General features: G+C 44.1%; 2 protein-coding genes and 1 long non-coding RNA gene across 7 annotated transcripts; 1 reads left to right on the top strand and 2 right to left on the bottom strand.

Annotated features, from left to right (window-relative positions):
- Window positions 1-300: 300 nt before the first annotated feature.
- On the bottom strand, window positions 301-3,364 carry LOC118217584. Its single transcript, XR_004763225.1, has 3 exons — window positions 3,186-3,364; window positions 2,159-2,234; window positions 301-536 (listed from the first exon to the last, which is right to left on the bottom strand). It is a non-coding gene; the product is annotated as an uncharacterized LOC118217584 (long non-coding RNA).
- LOC118217583 (cilia- and flagella-associated protein 36-like) lies at window positions 1,701-15,617 on the top strand. 3 transcript variants are annotated; one of them, XM_035399476.1, is made up of 13 exons: window positions 1,701-1,892; window positions 2,312-2,453; window positions 3,951-4,015; window positions 5,807-5,908; window positions 7,305-7,419; window positions 8,039-8,126; window positions 10,215-10,368; window positions 10,659-10,763; window positions 10,922-11,033; window positions 11,710-11,891; window positions 13,407-13,511; window positions 13,694-13,813; window positions 13,912-15,617. In XM_035399476.1, exons 1-13 carry the CDS (start codon window positions 1,839-1,841, stop codon window positions 13,993-13,995), a joined length of 1,428 nt encoding a protein of 475 aa, XP_035255367.1. In that variant the 5' UTR covers window positions 1,701-1,838; the 3' UTR covers window positions 13,996-15,617. The 3 variants fall into 3 exon arrangements, with proteins under 3 accessions (XP_035255367.1, XP_035255369.1, XP_035255368.1); XM_035399478.1 differs by lacking the exon at window positions 10,659-10,763 and having other exon boundaries at window positions 1,702-1,892; XM_035399477.1 differs by lacking the exon at window positions 1,701-1,892 and having other exon boundaries at window positions 2,080-2,453.
- On the bottom strand, window positions 15,464-27,333 carry LOC118217579 (serine/threonine-protein phosphatase 4 regulatory subunit 3). 3 transcript variants are annotated; one of them, XM_035399470.1, is made up of 16 exons: window positions 26,884-27,333; window positions 25,826-25,881; window positions 25,220-25,318; window positions 23,867-24,490; window positions 21,197-21,274; window positions 20,914-21,030; window positions 20,586-20,702; window positions 20,132-20,263; window positions 18,944-19,046; window positions 18,684-18,725; window positions 18,431-18,589; window positions 18,075-18,244; window positions 17,825-17,964; window positions 17,373-17,524; window positions 16,976-17,091; window positions 15,464-16,776 (listed from the first exon to the last, which is right to left on the bottom strand). In XM_035399470.1, exons 1-16 carry the CDS (start codon window positions 27,023-27,025, stop codon window positions 16,681-16,683), a joined length of 2,343 nt encoding a protein of 780 aa, XP_035255361.1. In that variant the 5' UTR covers window positions 27,026-27,333; the 3' UTR covers window positions 15,464-16,680. The 3 variants fall into 3 exon arrangements, with proteins under 3 accessions (XP_035255361.1, XP_035255360.1, XP_035255362.1); XM_035399469.1 differs by having other exon boundaries at window positions 16,976-17,094; window positions 26,884-27,332; XM_035399471.1 differs by lacking the exon at window positions 15,464-16,776 and having other exon boundaries at window positions 16,976-17,096; window positions 17,374-17,524.
- Window positions 27,334-27,623: the final 290 nt, after the last annotated feature.

Genomic DNA, 27,623 nt, shown 5'->3' with positions numbered 1-27,623 from the left:
GCTTATTTTTTTCTCATGACAGAAAGAAAATAATAAGAGTGTTTTAGTGGTATATTATCAATATGCTGGTGCATGTAGACATGCAACAGATATATTTTCTCCAGTTAGAAGCACTTTAATTTTGAGCTGAACTAGATGCCCATATTGGGTTGGGTTGGGGGGGGGGTCTTTTACTGTTTGATCATAAATTCAATAAGAATCTTTCTTTTAATTTGCAGACCTGTAATGACTATGTGTCTAGCACGCAAAAACTCCAGTGATGACCACAAAAACACTTTCAGATAGTTAGTAGCATGAGAATAGTATGTACAAGACTTTACTTTGCTCCAAACAAGAGATGTTGTATTATTAGGAACCAGGGTAATACAATCAGTCATTGTTTTTATAACCAAACCTATGAGGAACAAATTTATCATACTGATTTTTATGCATGTTAGCAGTTTGAGATTGCATAGATCATTTCTAAGCTTCCTCTTCTCATTCTTCTGGCACCTGTGTTCTCTCTTGAACATTGCAATATGGCTCACCGTTGCCCCCTAGGAATACAAACACATGTTGTACCAATATCAATACGCTAGTGCACTAAAACTGATCTCATGCGTTACCTTGGCTAGAAGTTAAAATATTTATCCTTTTTTCTTAAACATAGAATTCAATTATTGCTATAAGTTATTTTATTCTAGATATTTACAAAAGATATATACAATGAAATTCTGGCTATGTACCTCTGAACTCTACACTTAAATAAAAATAAATTGATGAAACTGACTAGACTATGGTAACCCAATCAGTTTTCAGATATGATATACTACTGTCTTGATTTCAAACTCAAACACTCTTTAATTCCTTAACACTTCAGGTTAACTGCTATCAACACGTGATCACATTTTAGCATTTTTTTAATTGGATCATAGAAACCCTTCAAAATAATCAAATAGGACTGAAATTCTTACAGAATCTTACACCTGCAAAATTAATTTTGTGCCATTGCAGTGGAAGTTCCTTATGTGAGGATTTATTTTCAAGGAATTAGTCCATTTACATTTACAGTCATACTCCATTTACATTGGAGTATGACTGCCATCTAGTGGACTAAGTGTCAAGACGGGGAGGAGTTATTATTTTAATTATAATCACTTCAGCATTTTCCACGTAAACGCTGTAGTGATTTCACAGTAGCTGAATTAAGTACTATGCATTGCAAATGCTTTGATACCAAGTAATCTCCTTTTTATGCTCTGCTTTCTCTATTTGGCATGTTGCCTGTTTGCATGGCCTGCCCTTACAAGTTAACTTTACTACATTTGTTCCCCCAATATATTTTCTAAATGCAAAGGAATGTATATGTATATTTATTTTATAATCTTGTTAATGCTCTGAAATAACCAGTAATTTAAATTTGTACTCTAAATTAAAAAATTATGAAGGTAATATGTGATGTTTGCTGTTTTATTAAAGAGAAATGTGTCCAAATTCACTGCACATCTGTGACTTACTCATTATGCTGTAAGACTTAAATGAATTAAGAAACCTCCCATATGACACACTAACAAGCCAAATGTACTCATACCACAATGAGGTCTAGAACAGACGCACGTTGGAGGATTATATGTGCTTATTTCTCTCGGTAGTTTAACCAATCAGATACTGTAAATCCTTGCGCCACCTCACCAATCAGACTGCAGGTGCCAGGACTGTTTCTCTGTGCCAGGAATAAATCTCAATCCTGCCGGACAGATTACTGAGCACACTCTGATACCTTCTACACCTTCTACGGGCCAAGGGCAGAACCATTGCATCTGCGCCAATTGTTCGGGAATGCGCCGTGGCGTTCACCAATGCTATCTTGTGATAGTGCTGTAGCTACAGGTGCCACCAGTGTATTTTGGCAGGTACGGTAATATCTGTTCCTACCCTTTTTCAGTTTTTTTTCAGCACAGGTTTAGTGCAACTTATTCAGTCTGTCCCTTCATTGGCTGTTTATAAATGTTCCTGGTATTTTGAAGTGCACTCTCGAATGTACTGCATATCAAATATTACAGTAATAGTCCATATTTATCCTGCTGAATTTTGTTTTATTTTATATAATGTGTCATGAAGTGCCTTTTAGAACGGTCTATCAGTGGATGAAACGCAACACATTGACGTAATTGGTTACCATAGGAGCCGATTAGGAGACAATCCATCCGGGTAGTCCAAAATGCGAGTGTGCGTACCTTGAGTCCCCAATTAACCTGCAGTATACAAGCGAGAAGGCAGTTACAACAAATGCCTGCGGCCTCAGATTTGATCTGGGCATCTTTTATGATAGCAGGGTGATTCTGTCATCTCCGGAGCCCCAACTGTCAAAATGGCTGAGGATAGCGAATGGGTCGTGGAGAGCATCGCCGGCTATTTGGGGAGTCCCGAATGGGTCATACCAGTCACCGACTTTATGGAAAACAAATGTACAGGTAGGCTAATACAGTTATGAACATTTCAAATACTCGGTGATTATTGGGTAAATATCTAGATAATATATTATTTATTTATTTTTGCGGTTTGTAAGGTTCTGTTATAATTGCATATTCTTAAATGCACCGTCTTAGCGAGCTGAAGTAGGCTATATCAGCTGACATCAGTTAGGTATGTCACTCATTTCGGTGCGTCCTTACAGTCTATATCTTTCCAGATGTCCATAGCAACATAATTGTTCGCGTACTATCCATTTTTTCCACGCACTTGCGCCAGCCATTGCTCTGGGTAAACTATCTGCGGTGGCTGTAATCGGCTCACTTCTAGCCGCTAGCAGGGTACAGTCGAGGGTTGCTGTAGTTTGCCCGATGCATGTTTTCTGATCTCCGCACTCACGGTGCCGAAATGGCCGTCTAGGCTAATGTGTCCTCACCCAAACGGACGGGACGAGGCCAGCAATAAAAGTACACTACATCGTGACAAATGAGTATAAGCATATGCAATGTTTCCCAAGGAATTCTATTCAATTGCAGACACGGCAAGCTAATTCATTCATTTTCATATTGTACTTTGTAATAGTCAATTGGAATACGGAGGTACCATCAGACCCACCAAAATGTGGGCGTGGTACCAATGGTGGTCTAGGCTATCTAGCCAAGCAGTTTGCCTTGGCAAACAAACCAATTCTGAACAAACTTATTGTTATTACATTTTGAAAAGCAACGCAATACCTGTAGAAAGGCATACTGTATCTGGTATTCCCGTGGGGAACGTGTCGTTATCGCAGCCATAGCGTTCAATAAGCAAGCAACACACCAACACAAGCAACTAACGGCACGTGATGAGTTTTCATTTTAAGTAGGCTATTGACCGTCCTGTAGGTACCCGAACAATATATATCCACCCGTCCATTATCTATACCCGCTGATCCTGGTCAGGGTCGCCGTGGGTGCTGGAGCAGAGGGAGTTCCGATCACACCCTCAGTGCCGCACGGACCTTCCTCGCTGCGTTTGAATATCCTAATGTATGTAACCAAGGTCCCACTGCGCTTGCCCACGACTATTTTTTCTGTTTTCGCAATACAGAGCACTTTAATGATCCAAATAAAAAATGATACTTTTGTTTGTATTTAATTTTCTCAAGTAATAAATTACTTAACAATAACTTGCCCCCATAATTAGATATTATGCCGAACAACATATTGTCCTGAGAATTTACGATTTAAAATGGATTTAAAAGAAAGCCACAGTTTAAAAGAAGCCACCTACAGTGCCAAAAAAGGGCACTGATTGCAAATCAAAAAGTCTTTGTTACCTATATGTCGTCCATGTGTCATATATACTGCCTCATTAGGACATTTCTCTTTCAGTAAAATCTCAGATGCTAATTAAATTTTGTGTCATGAAATTTGTATGGTCTCATATGCTGTTATACTGCATTAACATGTTAAGCAGAAACATGCTCTGTCAGTCTTACGTAAGCTCTTCCTTCCCAGTTTTTGATAATGAAGATGAGAATAAACTGACGTACACAGAAATTCACCAGCAGTACAAGGACCTGGTGAGTAAATGCCTGGGAGATGTGGTGTTGCTACTGGTACCCGTTACACACATGCACACCCACACACTCTCTGCGACACACATGCATGCTCACACACACACATGCACAATCACCCTCTGTCACACACATGCACACCCACACACTCTCTGTGACACGCATGCATGCTCACACACACACTTGCACGATCGCATTCTCTCGCATACATGCACGCTCAATTTCACTGTGTATATCCGATGAAAGGCTTGTGCAGATGGACTAGTATGAAACTTGTGTGGTGATGACAAGACGTTGGTGGAAAGCAACTGTTCGTTGTAGTTTCAATATAGCAACTTGTTAGCAACTTTATTAAAGCACATAGCAGCTTTGAAATTCATGACTGAGATATTCATGGGTGTAATTTATCTGTTTGTCGTAAAACAAATAGTGAAACTCGCTTAGTCTTATGTTAACTACAGACCTTATTTTCTGCATTAATCAAAAATCCTATGGCAAAAAAAAGATTGGACCTCTGCAGAGGGAACCCATGGCTCAAAAATGCAAACTGATTTCCGGATTTTAGGACTACAAACTGTAACACTCTGGTCAGAGACTGCGTGTATATACTGGGTTGACATGCTTCTGTAGAAGTATCAGTTCTCAATGAAACCGTGCGCAAATTAAAGTCAGTGGATGTTCATGAGTAACGGTGGCATTATATTTAAAAAGAGACATTGCTGTTGAATTTTTTGAATGTCAATTTTGGTACATTGAGCCCTACAAAAAATATGGGTCTGTTGAAGTCCATTGTGTCAGGGTAAGCTGCAGCACAGCAGGGGATATCTAGAAAAGTCATTACATTTCAGAAAAACTATCTGAATGGATAGATAGTTATCGGGGTAAGTGGAAATATATCATAATTTCATTTTTGGGTGAACTTCCCCTTTAATGATGGACTAATACTTATTATTTTTCACCATTTATTTTCCAAGTGAAACCCAAGGGACTGTTTATGCAAGGAATGTTGATAACCAGAAAGGTGATGTCAGGTACATGTAAAATATTAAGTAAATTAATCATAATCCACAAAAACATTAGTATTATTGCAGGAGTACTGTAAATATGTCCTTGTCAAAGCATTTAATGTTTGTCAGGGAATTTCATCATTTTAAATGGTAACGTAAGAATTCACATTTCCATTTGCACTAAACAATCCCAGTCAGAATGCACATTTCTCTGCACCTAACCTACCTCTCTTGCTGCCAAACACTTGGAGCCAATATTTTAAAACAATTTTTTTAATTATATAGAAAATAAGTTAAATACAAGTGCAAGAGCTGAAGACAGTGTTCTAGGACAGTAGGTCTGTTATTGTGTACAATAATAATTTATAACATCATTATATCTTTCATCACATAAGCTTCTGACAGGTACAAACAAAATTACCCATAAATCATGTTTGAAAATCATGGAATACTGATACACTGGAGCATTCCAAAATTAAAAAACCAAATGATGCTTCTATTCTAGCAATTATTTCCTCAAATGCTCCTGTGGAGCTCAGAAATAGTCAGCATTTATTTATTGTATTGTCATGAAATAGTAATTGACTTTTGCTGAATTATTTTGTGTTCTGGGTCTCTTTATAATTACAGAATCATGTTTATGTTGTATGCAAAATAAGTAGCTGACAATATTTCTACTTCCATTGCTGAATGGATCAGTAGGTCATTTTTCTCTGTGACACATTTTTCAAAGCAGACTAGACATCAGGGAGCTACTCAGAGCAGTGATTTGTGTGTTTTTATACACCAGGTCGAGAAGCTTTTGGAACACTACATGCAGGAAGTGGGAATCAGTGAGCAGCAGTTTTCAGAAGCATGCTCATCTCCTTTCGCCAAGTCCAAGGCGCTACAGGTGAAGTAACGTCCTCTGAGCAGCAGCTAGACAGGCCTCCATCCACACTCCCTTATCTCCCAAAGGGGAAATGAGGGGGGTTTGAGTGGATGGAAGAGTCTCAGATTTGAGCCTCACTCTGGACTCCACAAACATGAACCTGAGCTTACTTTAGATTTTTTTATGTGGAAAGCAGTTGATTTAGAAAGAAAATAGTCAATGCTCTAATATGATTTCCATTACTGGTTATTGTTTAATCTAAAATAAAGGTTTACTAAAAACAAAGAGTGGTCTATTAAAAAATAAGGCTACAGTAACTTAAAATTTCAAATCAATAAAATAATGTAATTATATATAATAGGTGTATTTTCACAGGACTTTCAGTTATGAACATTTCGGACATCAAATTCCATTCCTGATGATTGGTATCTGAGAGGTTCTATTGTAGTTTCATAACTGAATGCTTCCTGATATCATCCCTCTGTAGACTGTGCAGTGTAATATGTTCCTCTATGTATTGCATGTCTGCTCTCCACTCTGGCTACTAACACGTGGATTTGAAGATATGCAGCTGCACACTATCACACAAACTACTTTAAACCTTTCAACAGAGTCCTTCCTCTGTCTAAGATACATATGAAAGACATCCATAATGAAGAGTTTATACTGTTCTGCACAAAGGAGTATTATCTTAAAAACATAGCTTTTTCCCTGTTTTTTTCCTCTTTTTTTACCTGTTTTTTTGGCAATCTTCTGGTCCTTTTGGGAGAAGACGCTACTTGAGAAAGCCTTAAGTGTGATGTACCTTACATCAGGCAGATGTATAACAGGATTAAGGCCCTGCTCTTAGCACAGGAATGGCGGTCAAGCGCTATTCTGGTTGAGTGTCTCTGGGCCCAAGCAGGGCCCTCTGGGTCTTACCTGCGCCAGAAAAAGCCTGCAGGAGCGATTATGCTTATGGCCTAGATGGGGTCGTTTCAGCCTGCCCTGCTGGAGGAGGCTTACCACCGGAGGAGTCAAAGGGTTCAGTCCTTCTGAACTGGGAAAAGGAACATTGTGTTTCCTACAGCCGTGCAGCTCCACTGCATACATTATCCAGCACGCACGTTACACTCAGCAGCTGTAGGGCACCACGGGAGAGCTAGCACCAATTAGATAAGATGAGATTCTACTGCATAGCAAAGGGGGCTTTCACTGTAATGGCCCACCGAACACAGTGGAGAAAAGAATGTTCTGCCATTGCTTGTAGGCGGATAGCAACACAGCCTAGCCTGCATTCATGATGCCTTTATTGACTGAGCCACTCTGAACCCCTCCATGAGTGTCTGAGGTAGCAATGCCAGGCACTGTGGTAGTGAAAGGACCTGCTCTCTAATGTGCTTTTGTTGATTCTCCCTCACCCATGACTCACCCGCAGACCGTGTTCCAGCCAGTTCTGGCCACAGACGACTTCCAGATGTTCCGGTCCCTGATGGTGCAGAAGAACGTGGAGCTGCAGCTGCAGGCACTGCGTGTCATAAAGGAGAGGAACGGTACTGCACCTCTGCATTTCCCCCACTGCCCCAAGATCGTGCAATGACAACACACTAAAACATGGATATCAAACTGGAAAATCCACACTAAAACATGGAGATGAAACTGAGCCAATCCACACTAAAACATGAATATCAACCTGAGCCAATCCACAATAAACCTGAATGTCAAACTGAGCCAATCCACACTAAAACATGGATATCAAACTGTGTAAATCCACACTGAAACATGGATATCAAACTGAGCCAATCCACACTAAAACATGGATATCAAACTGAGCCAAATCCTCACTACAGCATGGATATCAAACTGTGCATGCACAATTATGAAGGTTATTAAAACCTTTAGTCTGCATTGTGAACAGTCAGTACTGTCTGCACATGGCCATCTGCATTCATTAAGCTTAATCAGAAATCCAGTCTTGTAGTCAGCAGTTCAGTTGGATAAAAAGTTAAAATATTTATGTGGCACTCCAAGATAAGACATATACCATATATACCTTTGATATTCCTGTGGGAGATTGACTGCAGCCCTGCTTTGGTGTTTGATATTTGCATGGTGGCAGTTGGAGTCTGAATCTGGTGTCTGATGCATGTGGACGGTCTCTCTGTGTGACAGGCATGCTGCCAGACTGTCTGACCAATGGGATGGACATGATGAGCGAGCTGGAGCAGCAGGAGATGAGAATCCTGCAGGAGGTACTAAAGTGAGTGTTCCCGCTGTTCTGTTCTCCTGGCCTACAGCACCCAGGTCCATGTACAGGTTATACATTTACCAGGATGCTCTGTCACCAAAGAGAAGCACACAGTTTAGCACAGGCTGTAGATTTATTCATATAAAAATACTAGTGTCATTACAGCAGGACATAATACATATATGGAAAGTGAATTTAAATGTGTTTATAACATTGAGTAATGCAGTTGTACCGCAGGAGGGATGGACTTTGTATAAATATTTTAGCTAGGCCTTGGTATTCTGAATTTCCTCATGGAAGCAAACCAGTAGGATACATGCATACATTTGCATGTATCTAGCAGTGCTCATTATGTGTTAGTTTGGCGTGAATCATGTCAGGGTGTGATGAGTAGGCTTCTTTATGACATCACTATTTTTTGTTTCTCTGGATGATTTACCTGGGTCTTGTAGTTCTGTTGTCTGTTTACACTGAGAAGGGAAATGTATAGGGTTCTGGCCCCTCACTGACTCTTGGCTCATCTGGCTGGGGTGAATTCAGTTTACTACAGCATACGAGTCCTGCGGTTTCAAAATAGCTAAAAATGTCACTTTTAGCTCTATTCCACATTCAGTTATTTGTTTGGGTGGGAATGCATGATACCATCATACTGTGCGATGCTCCCATCTACTTGGCCTGCCATCTGCAGGTGGGAGTATAGAGTTTCAGATGATTTATGCTACATGAAGCATGCAAACATGGTTAAAGTGCTAGCTCCAGGTGTTAGCATCCACTTACTATATGAAGCATGCAGACATGGTTAAAGTGCTAGCTCCAGGTGTTAGCATCCACTTGCTATATGAAGCATGCAGGCATGGTTAAAGTGCTAGCTCCAGGTGTTAGCATCCACCTGCTATATGAAGCATGCAGACATGGTTAAAGTGCTAGCTCCAGGTGTTAGCATCCACTTGCTATATGAAGCATGCAGACATGGTTAAAGTGCTAGCTCCAGGTGTTAGCATCCACTTGCTATATGAAGCATGCAGACATGGTTAAAGTGCTAGCTCCAGGTGTTAGCATCCACCTGCTGGAGGCTGCAGAAGCTGGACTCGTAATGGGATTGGTGCAACTCGCAGTAATCTTACAAGCTGTGTGTCTCTGGTGGCCTAAGCTCCTTAAAGCTTTGGGCAGTATTGGGTTGTGGGGATTTATACTTAAAGGCAACTGAGCAGTATATTTAACCCAAAGGACAATTTTGGTAAGTTCTAGACTGATGGAATCAGTGTTGAACATCAGCTGTAGGAGCCTAGTAGTACACTGGTATGCTGGTGTGTTGATTTGCTGGTTGGGTTGAGTTGTTCTCTGTAAGGAGATGAGGGGCATGTTGGTTGGCTTGAGTCATTTGTCAGTAAGTAGATGAGGGGCGTGTTGGTTCCGTTGAGTTGGTAGGGCTAATTCCAACCCTACAGCGAACGGTCTGGAAGCATGGAGGTTTAATTTTAATTCAATTAAGCAGTTGAAGCAAATCCAGGAATGCTATTTAGAGGGTCATATGAAAATAAATATTGGTCAGGATATTCAGTTGTTCTTTAATACTAATTTGAGAATCAGATTTAAGTGGGCTGAAGTGACGCCTCGTACATCTTGTTGATGTGAGCTGTTGGCAGTGCAGGCACAGAGAGATGTGTGGGGAAACATCAGCTGCATGTGTGCTTCAGTGAGACCCTGTGACTCAGGGAGGCATGCCCAGTTCACACCACTGTCAGCTGAAGAGCTCAGAGCTTCGGCCAGACTTAAGCCACCCTGCTTGCTGTACTGAGTGAGTAAAGTCATAGTAATAGCACGGGTTTGTAGAATGCTTATTCATGGGTCTTGAAACAGACTAAGTAAGAATGAGCAAGTCTATTCAGCTAATACGGAGGAGCTGAATAATAGATCTATTGATTGATAGGTACAGTAGAGCTGATTTACTGTTTGGCTGATTGACTGATCAGCAGTCTGAAGAGCAGGTGAATCCAGATGAGCCCAGCACATTCCCCAAAATAAATTCGCTGATCCCTGTCATGGCCCTGGTGTCCCCCCCCCCCCCCCCCCACTGCCTCCGTCTCCCCCTGTCTGCAGGAGGTCAAAGGAGGAGTACGACCTGGAGATGTCCATGAGAACGCAGCCTGAGGAGGGCTCGGGCTCTGCATCCACCAGCAGCTTGGACCAGGCCGTGCAGGACAGCGCCGAACAACGGCAGCCCTCCCCAACCCACCCACCGAGCGCTCACAAGGTGCCTTATAAGCGAGGCTGTTTAGTCAGCACCCCAGGAAAACTGGGCTGACATACGGCAGGGTTCCTCAGTCGTGCACCTGGAGAACGCTGCATGTGCAGCAGTTCAGTGCCACTGGGCTGTGCGCTTTCAGTTTCAGTTCAATGAACTTCAAGGGCCTGTTTTTGGTTGTTGAAATAACAATACAGAGCAGTTCAAGGAGTAGTGTGGCTGATGTGAATACCAATCTCTATGGTATTTTCCAGTGGTTCTTATGAATATTGATCTCTATGGTATTTTCTCACGCAAAGGGGAAGGTGAAGAGGAGCGGGCAGCCAGAATCGGTGGCCAGCAGCCAAATTCCTACGCCCATGCTCACCAATGGCACCAGCACAACTGCCGTCCCAACCAGCAGGGTACATTGTGATGCTGTGGAGTAGTGTGTGTGCCCTATCCCCTCCACACAGTAGCTTCAGATGTTCAATTCTGTGGACTATGCACAGTTCTGCCGAAAAACCTAAGTGCAGTGTGAGTGTGTGATATTAGTGTGTGATGTGTGTACTTGCCCCTGTAGGTGTGCAGTGCAGAAGGGAAGAGAGATAAGGAGGAGGCTGGCTCCAGATCAGGGGAGTGTGTACAGACGAGTGCAGCAGTCAGTCCTCCAGCATCTGTCAGGTTTCTTCCAGGTATGTTAACTCTATGGCACTACAGCATACAGGGACTGTAAGGTTTGATCTCTGGTATATGATTCTTCTTGGAATACTAGAGATTAATGCAGCACCCTTTTGCCAGTCTTATATGCAGTAATACACTAGAATTAGACCCAGTACCCAGAACTTCAACTCAGGGGTGAACACGTTTGAGATTAAGTATTGTGTTTAGCAATTAATGTTATTAAACAATAATTTGCAGTTATTTGAATGACATTAGTGTTACACTTACCTTGATAAACGGAAGACCAGAGTAGCTTGGCTTTGAGGCACACTGGACAAGGTCTCCTTCCCGTCTCTCCTGCAGTGTGATGGTGTTTCAAACAGTCATGTTTTTCTTGCTTTACTTTTTCCCTTAAAGAGAGAACGTCTCCTGTTTCCAATTATGTGATTTCACAAAATAAGATTTCCTATCAGTAGAGAAGCAACACGTCTGAAATTCAGAACACAGTCAATATGTACATATTTTTTTATCCCAAGGAATTCTGGGAGAAGCTTTCAACTAGCAAAGGAATGGCATATTCATTATTCATTGTGTGGAGTGACCAGGCTTACAGGTTTAAAGGCTGGTTGGAGTCCTGTAGTTTCACAGAGTTAGAGGAAGGCTAGCCCTTTCCTGGGCATGGTCACTGTTTTGTCCTTTGCTGTACAGGGCAGGACGGTGTGGGCCCCAATATGCCCCCAGCAGTGAGGGCCCCCTTAAAGGGGACTGGGTCTTCGTCAGCAGAGAGGACCGGGGGAGAGAAGACTGGGGGGGCGAGGAGCGGGGGCCAAGCAGCCGAGGCATGGCTGGAGGAGGCGAGCAAAGAGGCCGGAATCTCTAAACCCTTCAACGTGAGTCTGTCCTGCAGCATCAGAACACTCACACTGACTGTGCTGCACTGTGAGTCTGTCCTGCAGCATCAGAACACTCACACTGACTGTGCTGCACTGTGAGTCTGTCCTGCAGCATAAGAACACTCACACTGACTGTGCTGCACTGTGAGTCTGTCCTGCAGCATCAGAACACTCACACTGACTGTGCTGCACTGTGAGTCTGTCCTGCAGCATTAGAACACTCACACTGACTGAGCTGCACTGTGAGTCTGTCCTGCAGCATTAGAACACTCACACTGACTGTGCTGCACTGTGAGTCTGTCCTGCAGCATTAGGACACTCACACTGACTGTGCTGCACTGTGAGTCTGTCCTGCAGCATTAGAACACTCACACTGACTGTGCTGCACTGTGAGTCTGTCCTGCAGCATTAGAACACTCACACTGACTGTGCTGCACTGTGAGTCTGTCCTGCAGCATCAGAACACTCACACTGACTGTGCTGCACTGTGAGTCTGTCCTGCAGCATTAGGACACTCACACTGACTGTGCTGCACTGTGAGTCTGTCCTGCAGCATTAGGACACTCACACTGACTGTGCTGCACTGTGAGTCTGTCCTGCAGCATTAGAACACTCACACTGACTGTGCTGCACTGTGAGTCTGTCCTGCAGCATTAGAACACTCACACTGACTGTGCTGCACTGTGAGTCTGTCCTGCAGCATTAGAACACTCACACTGACTGTGCTGCACTGTGAGTCTGTCCTGCAGCATTAGAACACTCACACTGACTGTGCTGCACTGTGAGTCTGTCCTGCAGCATTAGGACACTCACACTGACTGTGCTGCACTGTGAGTCTGTCCTGCAGCATTAGAACACTCACACTGACTGTGCTGCACTGTGAGTCTGTCCTGCAGCATTAGAACACTCACACTGACTGTGCTGCACTGTGAGTCTGTCCTGCAGCATTAGGACACTCACACTGACTGTGCTGCACTGTGAGTCTGTCCTGCAGCATTAGAACACTCACACTGACTGTGCTGCACTGTGAGTCTGTCCTGCAGCATTAGAACACTCACACTGACTGTGCTGCACTGTGAGTCTGTCCTGCAGCATTAGAACACTCACACTGACTGTGCTGCACTGTGAGTCTGTCCTGCAGCATAAGAACACTCACACTGACTGTGCTGCACTGTGAGTCTGTCCTGCAGCATTAGGACACTCACACTGACTGTGCTGCACTGTGAGTCTGTCCTGCAGCATTAGAACACTCACACTGACTGTGCTGCACTGTGAGTCTGTCCTGCAGCATTAGGACACTCATACTGACTGTGCTGCACTGTGAGTCTGTCCTGCAGCATTAGGACACTCACACTGACCGTGCTTCGTAGAAAAGTAACATTTCAATGATTAAGTTTTTAGATTGGAATATTTTAGCTCAATTCTTTCTGTAGATCAAAGTCCAAACTTCAGAAGAGGCTTGCTCAGTGTTGAAAGCGCATTCTGATGTGTACTTGTGTGTGTACTGTGTAGGAGCTGTCAGCGGCACAGCAGGAACAGCTCCAGCAGAGGGCGCTGTATCTGAGGCAGCAAAGGGATAAACTGCAGGCCCTGAAGAAAGAGCAGCGGCCCACACCTGTAAGGCTCTTTAACCCTAAGCACACCCACACCTGTAAAGCTCTTTAACCCTAACCACACCCACACCTGTAAAGCTCTTTAACCCTAACCACACCCACACCTGTAAGACTGTTTAACACTAACCAATTGTCATGCGCAAGTAGCACATTATTGTTATTTGGATTGTTGACCTTGTTCTTCAGGCACAATGCATACAGGAGGGGGAAACCACCAACAGGAGCGTCGCTGCTAACGGCGTAGCAGCTGATCGGCTCAATGGCTCACAAACAGGAAGTGCGCCCCTAGTGGCACCGACTAAAAAGGTGATCTGTAGTTCCTCTTCCATTCCTTTTTCGTTTCTGTCGAGACCGTATTGTGAAGAGACAATTAAGAACCTGATGTGTGTTTTTGCTTTTGAAAGGACGTCTCTACAGAAGAGAGGAAACGCTTGCAGAAAAGGAAGCACCTGGCAGAAAAGCTGCGGGAGGAAGTCATTAAAAAGTAATGCTAAGAAGATCGTTTTTTTCCTACCTACGAATGAGGGCTTGACCTTCCCTTGATCATGCATGGACTGCTGTGATTCTGCTTTGGTGCCAGTGGACAGATGGGTTTTAATGGAAAAGAATATTGAAACCTCTTAGTCCTAAATAGACTTTACAAAAAGAAACTATGTACAGATTCTTTGACGACCTACAGACTGTTTAGTAAATACATTTTATATATACTCATTTTTCACTAGGTGTCATAGTCCAAACCACTGTTGCCTACTAAAATGGAAGTACAATAGCAAACTAAATATAATTTTCCAGGTACATCCCCTCCAGGTACAAGCCCAGCCCAACTGTGTTAAGATATGAACTGTACGAAAGTAAAACTTCAGTATTTGAATGAACTTGTACCCAATCAAGGCACATTAGCATTTTCAGGTCTCCTGTCTAAAAGTGTTATCAATTTCCAGAATGTTGAAGACATACTATTTGTATGCTGTTCAGCAACATAACTGAATGCTGGAATATTGCACACATTAATCAGAGCTGAATTACAGCCACTGACAATAGTCTGAATTTGTGTACATAGTACTGTGGGGCACTTGCAGACCCAGGGACGGTTGCTTATTGTGCAGAGCAAAAATGTTAATTGGCCAAATTAAAGCTGTAAAACTAATGACACTTCAAAGACCATTTAAAAATGGACCAAATTAGTCATTACCCAGAAACGCGTACAAGGTATGCATATAACCATAGTAGGGTTCACGAACACAAAAGATGTCCGTGTGTGAAAGTGGGTCAGCAGTAAATGAATCGGCTGCTTCAGCAGAGTAAGCTAGTCTGTGTTCGTCTGATACAGTACCTTCAGAGAACAGGGCTTAAGAGACTTAACCACTGTAATGACCAGGGAAGGCCATCTTTGCCCATTCAACAGAATTGATGCTAATGTGATTTTATGAAGTGTGCAAATTGAAAAATCACATCTGTGAGTAGATGTGGCAGATTATTCAGGCTCGCACAGAAACTGATTCTGGGAGAGAAACTTCTTCAGTCTTCCCCCCCAGTGAGTTTTTCTGTGAACTCCAGCCAAAATAACCAGCTTCCAAAGCATAATCATGTGCTTTAATGTGTGGAGTATGTTTCCATAAGGAACATCAGTATTTGGGGGCAAAAAGCTTGTCTAAAATTCCTCGATTACCAAAAATAGTATCAATAAAGGCAAATGTCCTGGCTAGCTAACAGTGAATGAATTGCACTTCCACAAGGTCATTTTCTTTTTAATACATTTGAACTAATGGTATGGACTGAAGTGTGATCAGGTGACGATGGTCTGTAAAATATCCAGCCTGGTGGAAGTCAAATGACATTTGTAATTTTGTACATTTACAGTATTGTGGCAGCAGTCTTACACACCACATGTCCAATGCAGCAGACAGTAAGTAAAAACAACAAAAACACAAAAAAGGCAAACCATTAAAATAAGACTAGGTTGAGAGTTTTTAATGCCAGGGTAACATTTAATCTGAAACCTTTTCAAATATCAAATGTATACAAATGATGTAGAATGGAGATAGTGGTAGTAAACGCACTTGTACAAAATTCTATGGCCAAAAAAAATAAAAATAAACTATTTTCTCTACACATCGTCCTCTTGGAAATGTTAGCACTCAGCCCCTGCACAGTCTGCGCTTGCTCAGAATGAGATGCTTGCTCCTTTTCTTCTGATGCTCTGAAAGCGGACTGTCGATCGGAATGCCTGGTGCCGTCTGCTTTCAGAAGCAGCGCTGACTGGGGGGCGCGTATTCGGACACGCGTCTCTCCCCCCGTCCCGGTCCTTCCGAATCAAAACACCCGGAAACAAAAAACACTCACTCATACAGTCCTGTGCACCTCAGGGCACTGAGGGGGGGCGGGGCGGGGCTTAGTAAAGACTCCTCAACGCTGGTTTGTACAGTAAAAGGAGGCTTCCCTGAAGGAACGCTGAAGGAACGCACACACACCTGACGAGTGACTGAGCCCTGGCCCCCAGCGGCAGAGCGGACGCCCCCTCCCCACCCTCTCAGGCCAGCGACGCGCCGGCTTCACTGCACTTTAACGCACGCCATTAAAAGCAGCTCCGCCCTTCACAAAGCAACCAGTGTCTGAATTAAAATAAGGGGAAACGGACCCTCGCGACCCGTGCTCAAAATCACACTTGCAGGCTCCACTTTCCCCTTTTAAAATCTTCCAAAAGGGGCAAAATGATTTAAAAGAAAAACACGCTGTACAGTACTTTAATAAAATTATGAATACAGAATTCCTGGCTGCCGCGGTTCCAACACAGGGGTCAACAACTGTCCCAGTTTCAAAGTTTTGAGTCCTGCTCCTTGGAACTAAGTTCGGTTTATGTTTGTTTTTGTGTTATTATTTTTTTATTTTTTTTTGCCTATCCCCCCCCACCCCCTCCCCGAGTGTTAGGATCTGAAGCCAGTCAGGCATCCGTAACCGTAGCGCTGGCCCTGCCTGCCTGACTGGGTGGGAGGCGGTTGGAAGTGCTGTCCCTGCCAGAGGGGGCGGGGCCTCGGCATGCTGTCGCCGGGACGACGGTCCTCCTGCACGCGGGCGGGAGGGTATTTGGGAGTGGGGAGTGGTCTCACAGTCCAGGGGGGGCAGTGGGACAGTGGCACTGTCGGACTAAAAGACCAGAAGGGGGCGCACCGCCTCTATGTTCCCAGGCGAGGCCGCTTTCGTGGTGACTCTTCTTCCTCTTCCTCCTCGTCTTCATCATCGGGGTAATCCACGAGCCCAACCAACCCCGTCTGTGCAAAGGCAACGAGAGTAAAGATGCATTATGGGAATCCGTTTCTGTTACCAGCTACGACATGCAGTGTTTCGCACGCACACCTGGGCAGGTCTATAAGCTTTTAAAATTCTGTGACTGTGTATTAAGCGGAGAGCGGCTCAAACAGGAAGTGTGAAGCGGAGGGGGCTGTTGGGAGGGGGCTGTAGGGGGCTCACCTTGGTCAGGGGGGCAGCAGGTAGCAAGGTGGTCTTTGCGCTGGAGCTGTTGGGGCTGGCGGGGGAGGGCGGTGGCACAGCGGGCTTCCCGTTAGCGCTGTTAGCACCGTTAGCTGCTGCTGCACAATGAGAAACTGTGAGCTCAAAGCAGCAGGCTCTGCACTCGCTCACTGCACACACAGCTCAGAGAAGTTCAGTCCCAGGGAGAAACGGCTGTGTGTGCATGCGCGCACGCTTACCATTAGCATACACTACACATAAAGGAATTTTTTACCGTTAAAATACACAACAGGTAAATGGGTTTTTACCCATTAGGATATGCTAAATCTAAAGGGGTTTTTAGCCATTAGAATATGCTACAGTTAAAGGGATAAGGCAGAGAATGGCAGTAAAATACCTTTTTTTGCCTGGATAAATTTCCCATAGCTCTCGGGGAAGTCTTCTTCAGACCTGCTCTTCTCCACCACAGGCTCTCCTTCATCATCATCTTCGTCTTCATTAAACCACATTTCTTCATCATCGTCCATAGCCCGAGCATCTCTCCGGTACCTTACCAAGCAGGAGAAAGGACACGCTGAACAAGCAGTCACACTACAACCATTCCAGCATGCTATGTGCGCTCACATAGAAACAGGACAACTGTCCACTGCAAATTTGCAATACAGTGACCTATGAGTTTACTGGAACCTAGGTGTCGAAATGCCCCCAATCAAAAAAAAGAGTTTTACCTACCTCCATTTATATGATAAATGATACTAATAGTAATGACTGTAATAGTAATTGTTGTACACATCTGAGCAGTAGTCACTTGTTTCCACGGTGCGGTGCGAGAGACAAGCTGCCACTCACCTGTTGAGTCTCTGGTTCTGCCGCTCCCTCTCCTGCTCGTACTTGCTCTTCAGACCTTTGAACGTCTGCACGTACTCGATGGACTCCAGCGCTGTGTAAAAGTTGTCCACTATGTGCGCTGTGAGGGACTTGATATCCTCCTGCAAAGGGTGTGGAGCACTTAATAGTTATGGGTTCAAACATGCAAACACACACACACACACAGCTGAGCCACCGCACTACATCACTGACTCTGCAACAGCAGACTCACCACTTTGATGAACTCGAAGAGCTCAATGACAGCAGAATTGAGGAGGTTGTATCTGGTCCCGTTGTCCAGGAGGGCATTGATGACTGGCTCAAATAAGTTCCCTTTAATGATGTATCGGTTATAAAACTCATCCTTTAAACCGATGATCCTCCTCATGAAACGCAGGGCACCTGTGGGGGATGGGGAGACAGGGGGGCACACCTTTAAGATTACTTCATTACCATGATTAATCAGGCCATAAATCTGACCAATCTCATTTATCCTTTACTTAGGAGTCCCCAAACCAAACTAGCACCAGCAGCTGGCCGGGGCCTAGCTCGTGATGCGGATGTAGACAGTAGGGGCGAGGCACTTACACAAAGCCAGGAAAGTGTGCTTGGAGTTCATGAGCACCAGAACCCGGCGCAGCAGGTCCTTGGTCATGATGTAGTTCTTTATGTGGTAGGTGTGATGCTCCACACAGAACGTCAGCAGCTCCAGGATTAGCGCCAGCAGCTGTGCCGTCTGGAAGTTATCTGTCAGACCGGGCCAGAAGCACAGCACACACCATTAAAGAGGAGGGAGACGCTCGCATGCACATTAAATCGGGGGAAAGAATGTTCTGCTTACCGGGACAAACTGGATTGATCTTGGTGGCTCCCTCTAGTGAATCTGAAGCACAAATGTTTTACAGACTTCTGTAATGATTCATTTTTCTCAAAAACTGTCACATTACAGGCACAACAGCTACAGTGCAGAGCTTTTGCCAGTTTTGTCAGCCGAGGAAATTCAGTGGGATCTAGTTACTGCCATCAAAATGGCGACCCGACACGATATAATAAAATAAGAGCAGATTTTGGGTGATGATGAACAGCGTGTGTAAAGCTCACCCTTACTGCTGTCCTCCTCGGCAGTGTTGGCCAGTAAAGGGGCGGTGAGCACCTGCATGCAGTACTTATAGAAGAAACTCAGGAACTCAGTCTTCTCCGTTTTCTGAGGGAAATGGAAAAAAGACAGAGGAGTCAAACGCCAAACCGACTACGAACCATTCAAGTTAACAAAATCATATAATTTTATGCTTAAGATTGTATTTTTATACAGTTTTTGGAGTTTCCCCAACAAGTGTACAATGTGTGAACACCTCCAAGTGGGAGCAATGGGAAGTCTTGTGGTTCGTTGTGGTTTCTCTCTCATGACGTGAACGTAGCATTATGTTGCTGGGGACAGTGCAATGCAGTGTTCTCCATAGGGAAGGGGACAGTGTAATGCAGTGTTCTCCATAGGGAAGGGGACCGTGTAATGCAGTGTTCTCCATAGGGAAGGGGACAGTGTAATGCAGTGTTCTCCATAGGGAAGGGGACAGTGTAATGCAGTGTTCTCCATAGGGAAGGGGACCGTGTAATGCAGTGTTCTCCATAGGGAAGGGGACAGTGTAATGCAGTGTTCTCCATAGGGAAGGGGACAGTGTAATGCAGTGTTCTCCATAGGGAAGGGGACAGTGTAATGCAGTGTTCTCCATAGGGAAGGGGACCGTGTAATGCAGTGTTCTCCATAGGGAAGGGGACAGTGTAATGCAGTGTTCTCCATAGGGAAGGGGACAGTGTAATGCAGTGTTCTCCATAGGGAAGGGGACCGTGTAATGCAGTGTTCTCCATAGGGAAGGGGACAGTGTAATGCAGTGTTCTCCATAGGGAAGGGGACAGTGTAATGCAGTGTTCTCCATAGGGAAGGGGACAGTGTAATGCAGTGTTCTCCATAGGGAAGGGGACAGTGTAATGCAGTGTTCTCCATAGGGAAGGGGACCGTGTAATGCAGTGTTCTCCATAGGGAAGGGGACCGTGTAATGCAGTGTTCTCCATAGGGAAGGGGACAGTGTAATGCAGTGTTCTCCATAGGGAAGGGGACCGTGTAATGCAGTGTTCTCCATAGGGAAGGGGACCGTGTAATGCAGTGTTCTCCATAGGGAAGGGGACCGTGTAATGCAGTGTTCTCCATAGGGAAGGGGACAGTGTAATGCAGTGTTCTCTATGGGGAGGTGGACAGTGTAATTCAGGGTGTGTTTATGTATTTATTTTTACATTGGTGGGAGCCAGCATGTTCTCCGGATCGATCAGCGTCCGCAGGAGGCCCATCAGCTGCACGGCTCCGCCCAGCTCAGGGTCCGAGTCGCAGATCATCTGCTTGATCACCACATTGATCAGCAGGACGTCCTGCAGGAGAGGCATGGCCACACGTCAGGGGACCAACAAACAACTTTACAGGCGTTTAACCGCTGTCATGCTCAGGGTACACAATTATGACATACAATCATTTTACTGTAGATAGGGTTCACATCAATTAAAACACTGATCTGCATATGTAATTATAGGAAATTAAATATAGGATGCTAGCATAGACAGGCTCTGCTAAAGCACAGATGAACTTCACAAAGACAGTTAGTTTCCAATTGTGTACAGGCACGCATGCTAACAGATGCGTGCCCTCCCCCGGGTAGCCCCACGTACACCTTGCCTCAGGCGACCCCACACTCACGTCATCGGTCTGCTGGGGCTCCTGCATGATGAACTCGCGCACCATGGACGGGCTGAACTCCACCAGGTAGGAGAAGATGTCTATGGCTGCTGCCCTCACCTGCAGGTCGTCCATACCCTGCGGGACCACACCATTTATGAGCGCCAAACCAGCAGACAGCACACAGCTACACAACTACTCGCATACAGTCTGAAAAAAGCCCTTTTCAAGATCAACCTCACTGTCCAGCATTGCAGCCAATAGCGCACATCGCTGCATGATCGATTTGCTTGTGGTCCTCTGTATTAGGACCCTGTGCAGTAAGGGGCTGAGACGCGGACTCACTCACCATCACGATCTCCAGAGCAGGCAGGATCCCCAGGTTAGCCAGCGTCTTGAAGAAGGCATCCCTGTTTTGTGGCTGCAGCGTTTGTGAAAACGCACAAAACTCTTTGAAAAAGTTCACCTGCAAAAAAAGTTACTCACAATCAGAGACCTTACATTAACACACTGCGCAGGAATGATCATCTTCATCCTCATCCGAGATGAAGTTGCTTCATCCGTTGGGATGGTTTGCTGTGAGGGGCCCTTTAAATAGCACAGACCCACCCCGCCCCCTCCCCAGCTCTTACCAGCTCTCTCCTCTTCGCACCCTCAGTGGCTTCATCTGTTAACTGTGCAAACACTTCGGTCAGAAACTTCTCATCTTCCTGTTTTTCAGGGAACAAGAATACCACAGTAAACACAATGCATGTCTTTAATCCCTCATAACCTAACATCAGATAGGACAGAATCGGTGCCCAAATACCAAAACATCAGGTAAAGCAGTACAAATGCTATTTCCCAGCAAGCAATAGAAACACTTATCTACACAACTCCACAAGTAGAAACAAAAATATGACAGCTTACTTCATCCTGACTAGTCAAATAATAAAGCTGGACTAGAGAGAGACACATTCAGGGGGCAGGGCTTAAGGAGACCTGCAGTAAAATGCAAGTAGATGAGTGACAGTGGGAGGTGGAATCAGGGGGTGGAGACTGTTGCTGAGAAACATGCATGGAGGAACTACTGCAGGTGCACTACCATGGAAATGAAATATGTAAAAGTAAGAACACAGGCTGATCGAGTTCTGCAATTCTCAAAGCATGACATGCTCCCCCCACCATATAAGGAGTTTAGGAAGCAGACATGCTGGATGAACAATTAAATGCTACAAAAAGCATGTCTTGGAGCAAAGAAGTGAAGCAGTATCCACCTGATACACTACATACTGACACATTGAATTTCTTTTGCACAACTTGCAATTTATCAATAAATTCCAAGAAGCAAACAGGCCGACATTTACAAACAAAGAAACGTGAATTAAGGTCCGAGATCTACACCAAGGGAGAACCATCCGTCAGCAGGGGAAAAGACAGCCATGAGCGTAATGTCATTCAAGATAACCGATGCATTCTTAAGTGCAAATATTCCACTGGAAAAAGCAGAATGCCTAAATAGCGTGCATTTGTAAACAAGCATGTAATGAGGGGGAGATTCAGTCAGCTTGACAACTTCGACAGGAGTACGTGCTGCAGACCGCTACTTTGCATAAAAGAAAAACTCAACAACTGACTGTGGTCACAGACAAACCAGCAGAAGCCAAAGACAATAATGTTTTACATACTTTATTTGCTCCTCTAGGGAAATCCCTCACGACCGATCTTGCTGACAGTGTATCTAACTGCTATGAATTACCTCTCAGTTACAGACAGCATCAAGAAATGCTTACTGGAGTATAATGTTGACTTTGAAAATGTGACTGCATTTGTGTCTGACAAATGTGAATTACATGCTAAAAGCATATAAAGACATCCTTAAAAGCTTGTTGCCAAATTCAAGGCATTTAACTTGTGGCTCTAGTGAGTAGTGTTTGCTAAAGTAATTTCCCTGAAATTCTCAAATTTGTGACCACTGTCAAAGTTTTTAAACAATGCCCAAGCCAGAAGATGCGTTACATGGAGAACATTAAGAGCAAGGCAAAACAAGATGCATGTAGCCTATTCCGATTGACACATTTTCAACAAGCGCTGCAAACTATTTTCTCCAAACTAATGCCAAGTTAAATGTTACACAATGGCTCTCATTTTTCATGTGGGCATTTGCCACGGCTTCTAACTAAAACTAGCATGCCCATGCCAGTACAACATTTACAAATACTGCAGTAAGTCCATTCAACTGAATTGAACACGCACGTGTCACTTGTAAACATCGCTGTCAATCATCGTCTGTGCTTAATTAGTGTCTATTACTTTACCAACGTAGATGACCATGGTGGTGCAAATGGGATTACTGTTTGATGAAGAGGCTATCGTGGTCCCTAGCTGGCAGAGGACTGAAATACCAATGTGAAAAAAGAAGGGGAGACTGGTGGCTAATCATAAGGAAATAGCACACTTAGTAAGCACAACACAGTAGAACAAGTCAAATTAAGAGGTCTCCTGTGACACCCCAAACTCAGTCACACAATCAACCGCCGCTGTCTGGAGAGAACCATTGCACATCAACATAACATGGGAGATATTCTAACTGCATTAGGCCTACTCAAATATGTTTTAGTAAAAATAATAACGTGTCTGTTGTAATGTCTTTCAAGTTTTTTTTGGTATAGTATGTCGTACATTGCGAGGTTTGAGTCTCTGATGAAGCATATTGTCACAGACAAGTTATTGTCGCACTTAGTCTCGAGTCCCAGCATTTGGCAATATGGTTAAAATGCTATGGGCTTAGCCTATAGGCTACAAATCACAATGCAAGCTACGTTAAGGTTGAAGTTCCCAAACAGAAACTCCCGAAAAGTCACAGAAAACACTAAAAACGGAGGAAATCACGGAAATGGTAAAAACATGAAAGTAACAGAACCCCCCCACAACGAGAATTCAAATAACTCTCAAAATTGTCCCTGGGTACTCAAGCACTAAAAATCACCCAAATGCCCATCCCTACTATAGATGGGTGGATCCAGGACCGCAGGGCAAACAGCAAAGCAAGTTATACAGGTTGTGGGCTCACAGAATATGAACACAGGTATATAAACAGAGTTTCCTTTCATCTGTACCAAATCCCACATCTCACCTAAAGCTGAATACCACAGCGCCAAGAAAGAGGAGCTGAGACCAAACAGGCCTGGAGCTGGACAAAGCTGCGCTATGCTGGGAGGACATGGCACTGGCACCAGTGCCATTTGAGCAGAGCGACTGGCACCAGTGCCATTTGAGCAGAGCTACTGGCACCAGTGCCATTTGAGTGATTGAAGACTAACCTGCAGCATGCTGACTATCTCCACCTTGTTAAAAAAGATGAAGGATGTGAGCGTGGACAGGAAGTTCTCCTCAAACACGGAGGGGGTCGGCAGGATGATGTCCTGGATGTACTGCACCCGGTAGGTCTGGTGGATCTTCTGCCGCAGCTCCGAGTCCGTAATGGGGATCACCTCCTTGAACTTGGCGGTCTTGGTGAGGAACTCGCGGTGCCGCTTGGGCTGCACCAGGGCGGGGTCGTACTCCAGGCAGCCCACCACGTCCATGATGCTGTCGTCCGAGAACATGACCTCGAAGAGCGCCGCCTTGTTGAGGAAGAGCACGCCGCGCACGATCTCGTAGAGGTGGTGCAGGCCCTCGCGGTTGTCCAGGTCTTCGCACTCCTGGAACAGCTGCAGCAGCCTCTTGATGTAACCGTCGCTCATGAGCGCCAGCGCCAGCTTCTCGCGGCGGATGGGCGAGGACAGCACCGAGGTCACCAGGTCGGCGATCTCCTCCAGCTTGGCCAGCTCGCACGGGGGCAGGTCCACCAGGTGACTGGTCTCTGGCAACTCCTCGATGCGCTCTTCCTCCGACTCATCAATGGGGTCCTGAGTGATCTCCACCGCCGGGTCTTTCCCCTGTACCTGAGACAGGGCACGCACATGCAGAGAGACGCAGACAAACACAAACACGGTAAGTTACAGAACTGTGTTCTTCACCAAAATTCCAATTATTCGTTAAAAAAAGAAAAAGAAAGCAGCACCAAAACAATTTACAATAATTAAAGCCTTGTGCCCACTCAGAAGGTAGTAAGTGAACCCGTATTGTTTATAAAAGTGAGAAGTACTGGGATTTCTGATTTCCCCATCACGTACATGCCAAACAATTTTCCAAATGTTGGGGGTGCCTTAACATCTACAGTAGACTACATTGGCATATTGCATTTTTTACTGAATTAAAAGCACAGAAAATATCCCTCCCACCATGAATTTGTTGCGTTTATGAATGACACAGCAAGTTTTCCGCTGACAACAACAACCTTTCATGTGTTAGCCTCTCCCTACTGTGTCACTTCAAAGGTCAGTCCCATTACACTTTCTTATCTTAATTACATTGGCAAAGCCAGCAGCTAGTTGAATCCTCTTCACATATTTATCTTCATATTATAAATCCATACTGTACACTAACAGTAATTGTGGAAAGGTAGTACAAGGTACTAACATTGTCAGAATCCACAGCTGTAGGACTGCAACAAACGAAAACCATTTTTTATTTCATCTTAACTGAATATATGTTTCCACATCTGAGAGACTACTTTCATATTTTCATTACTCAGTGCATTTTATGAAAGTTTTGCACACTTGTAAACTGACCTGGCAAATCTTTTCCCAGATTTCATCACAGCCTGCCTTTTCCTGGAAGCTCAGAGCCAGGTCATAATTCTCTGCTTCAGACCAAACAATCAATGTGTCCTGTTCAGAGGAAAAACAATTGAGCACAAATTTAAACAGCACCCTGATGCAAACAAAGAATTGCAAACTTCTTGACTTTGTTTGGCACCTCCATGACAACACACTTCTCTCTGTAAACCATGTACCCTTTTACCATGACCAACTATACTGTGGTTAGCCTGGCAAACACTCCACTCAAAGGTACAATAATGCATTTTGACATCACAAGAAAACTAACAATTTTTTTCTGCTTTACAAAAAAAGTATGTTCCATTGTATTGACAAAACTTCCCCACAATAGTTTGACTTAACATCTCATGCACTAACTGTTACAGACAAAAACGATGTAAGGTTGCTAAGACAGCCTACCGATGTGGCGTCACATGTTTTAGCGGACAATGCAAATTTTACAGTTCAAGGCCCACCAACATGAACGTTTCGTAAAGCTTGAGAAATTCAAATGCAATATCATTCAATATCCTAAACTGTTCTATTAACGCACACGACATATGTCCACCTCATACTTACTTGTTGTTTCTGATATGCTGTGTTGGGACTGATTCTGGATTCTAACAAAACCGAACCTAGAATAAAAGAAAATAACCACACCAGTCACACCAATTCGAGAGCTATTTTAAGATTAAATTTCAATTATATAGAATTATGTTCAGCGTTATACAAAACCTGAACACACTGAGGTAAACTGTTTTATACTTTCGAACAACATTCACCAGAAACAGCAGTTTAGCCTTGTCTTCATTAAATTAGGTGTTTATGCAAACCAGCTAACTTACACAACATGGATGGCTAATGGTAATGGCATTTCCAATAACAGGTCGCTACGCGTTTGTCAATTTTGGTAGCGACCACCTAGCGAAGCATACATAACAAATTAAACCTTATCTGGTGAGCTAACGTTACATTTGAAACAATTGCAAGATGTAACGTACCCACCAATAACCCAAAGTAAAAACAAAGCAGTGGCACAAGTCCCACGAATTGGGACACGTTCAACAAGAGTTAGCCATCTGGCTAACTAGTTAGCATGCACTTGGGAAATGTACCAAGTTACAGAAAAGTTCAGTTTCTTAGTTGATTAGCTTTCTGTGTTATGGAGGCTATACAAACAACACCAAACAAACGACCCAGCATTTAAAACAGTCATAATTCATCATTAACTTACCGAAGGCTATCACTTAGCTAGCCAACAATGTAACAATGACTGGCTGCGAAGTTTGTTGGCGTTAGCATCCACTTCAGCCGGCTGAACTAACCTGAGTGCTTGCAGCCATGCAGTTACACAACCGGTTCGGGAAGTAAAACCATGTGCTGTTTAACTACTTAACGCGAAAAAAACTCGCTAAGGTCGGAAAGCAAGTTAGCAAACTTATTAATGTGGCTAAATCTAAAGAAGAACAGTCGCATAGTAAGACGTTAGTGCACTAGCGCCGTGGCATTTGCGGCCTACCAGCCCAGCTAGGCTAAGTTAATGCTACTCCATACTCAATGATAAGCAGTTGCAGATGCTGGAGAATCATGCCACAGCTCCGCTTTAACACGGTCACAGGCACACAAAAAAAACTTACCGTCTGATTCCGCCCGAACCAACAAAGATATACCCTTCTGCCGTTCGATAAAGGTGGATGAGACATGTCCAGTTCCTCTGTCGTCCCACTGCCGGTCTTCATTTAACGTGTAGACTTTTACACGCCGCCGAGTATCCGACATGGTTTCCCACTTCTTCACCCTCTCTAAATAAAATATATTTCTTAACCCAGAGCTTTGAACTTTGTTTCTACCCGCATGTTCCAAGCGCCCTACCGAGTCTGTAGTATACAGTTCTGCAAAAGAACAGGTTCTCGAGCATACTACAACAAGACTTCTTTTTATGGAAGATTGAAGCAACAAAGTGAAAATTCACCGCTATAGACACAAAAACAGTGTATCTGGACCTCCTCTCTACAAACCGCTGTCCGCCATCTTGTAATCCGATCTTGTGTCTTTTCCTTTCCGACGTCAATCACACCGGCGGCCGCCGCGGGGTTTCCTTTAAGGGGCTACAGAAGCCGGTAGGCGTTGTGGTGCTTTCTACGCCAAGCATTAGAACCGATTATAACGAACACCAATCAGACAGAGACTTTTTTTGCGATAAAACAACTTGTGTTTAGGTAATTCCATGGAATTAACAAATATGCTCGTCCATACAAATTAATGTATTAATTGGTCTTTAATTCATCTGAGAACATTACTGTTTATTTATTGTTCAGTGTCTGAGGTATTACATTGACCAGTGTTTTCATAATAGAATCACAATGTGTGTTCATTT

This window comes from Anguilla anguilla, chromosome 18 (assembly GCF_013347855.1).
Source record: "Anguilla anguilla isolate fAngAng1 chromosome 18, fAngAng1.pri, whole genome shotgun sequence".
Classification (NCBI taxonomy): domain Eukaryota; kingdom Metazoa; phylum Chordata; class Actinopteri; order Anguilliformes; family Anguillidae; genus Anguilla; species Anguilla anguilla.
This window is presented reverse-complemented; position numbering and strand designations above follow the sequence as displayed.

Coding starts and splice junctions, on each gene's coding strand:
- LOC118217583 (XM_035399476.1), top strand. CDS start 1,839: ATGCTATCTTGTGATAGTGCTGTAGCTACAGGTGCCACCAGTGTATTT. Junction 10,764..10,921: donor CTGCCGTCCCAACCAGCAGG/GTACATTGTGAT, acceptor TTGCCCCTGTAG/GTGTGCAGTGCAGAAGGGAA. Junction 11,034..11,709: donor ATCTGTCAGGTTTCTTCCAG/GTATGTTAACTC, acceptor TTTGCTGTACAG/GGCAGGACGGTGTGGGCCCC.
- LOC118217579 (XM_035399469.1), bottom strand. CDS start 27,025: ATGTCGGATACTCGGCGGCGTGTAAAAGTCTACACGTTAAATGAAGAC. Junction 17,525..17,824: donor CAGAACCAGAGACTCAACAG/GTGAGTGGCAGC, acceptor CTGCTTGGTAAG/GTACCGGAGAGATGCTCGGG. Junction 17,095..17,372: donor ATTTATCCAGGCAAAAAAAG/GTATTTTACTGC, acceptor CTCATTGTGCAG/CAGCAGCTAACGGTGCTAAC.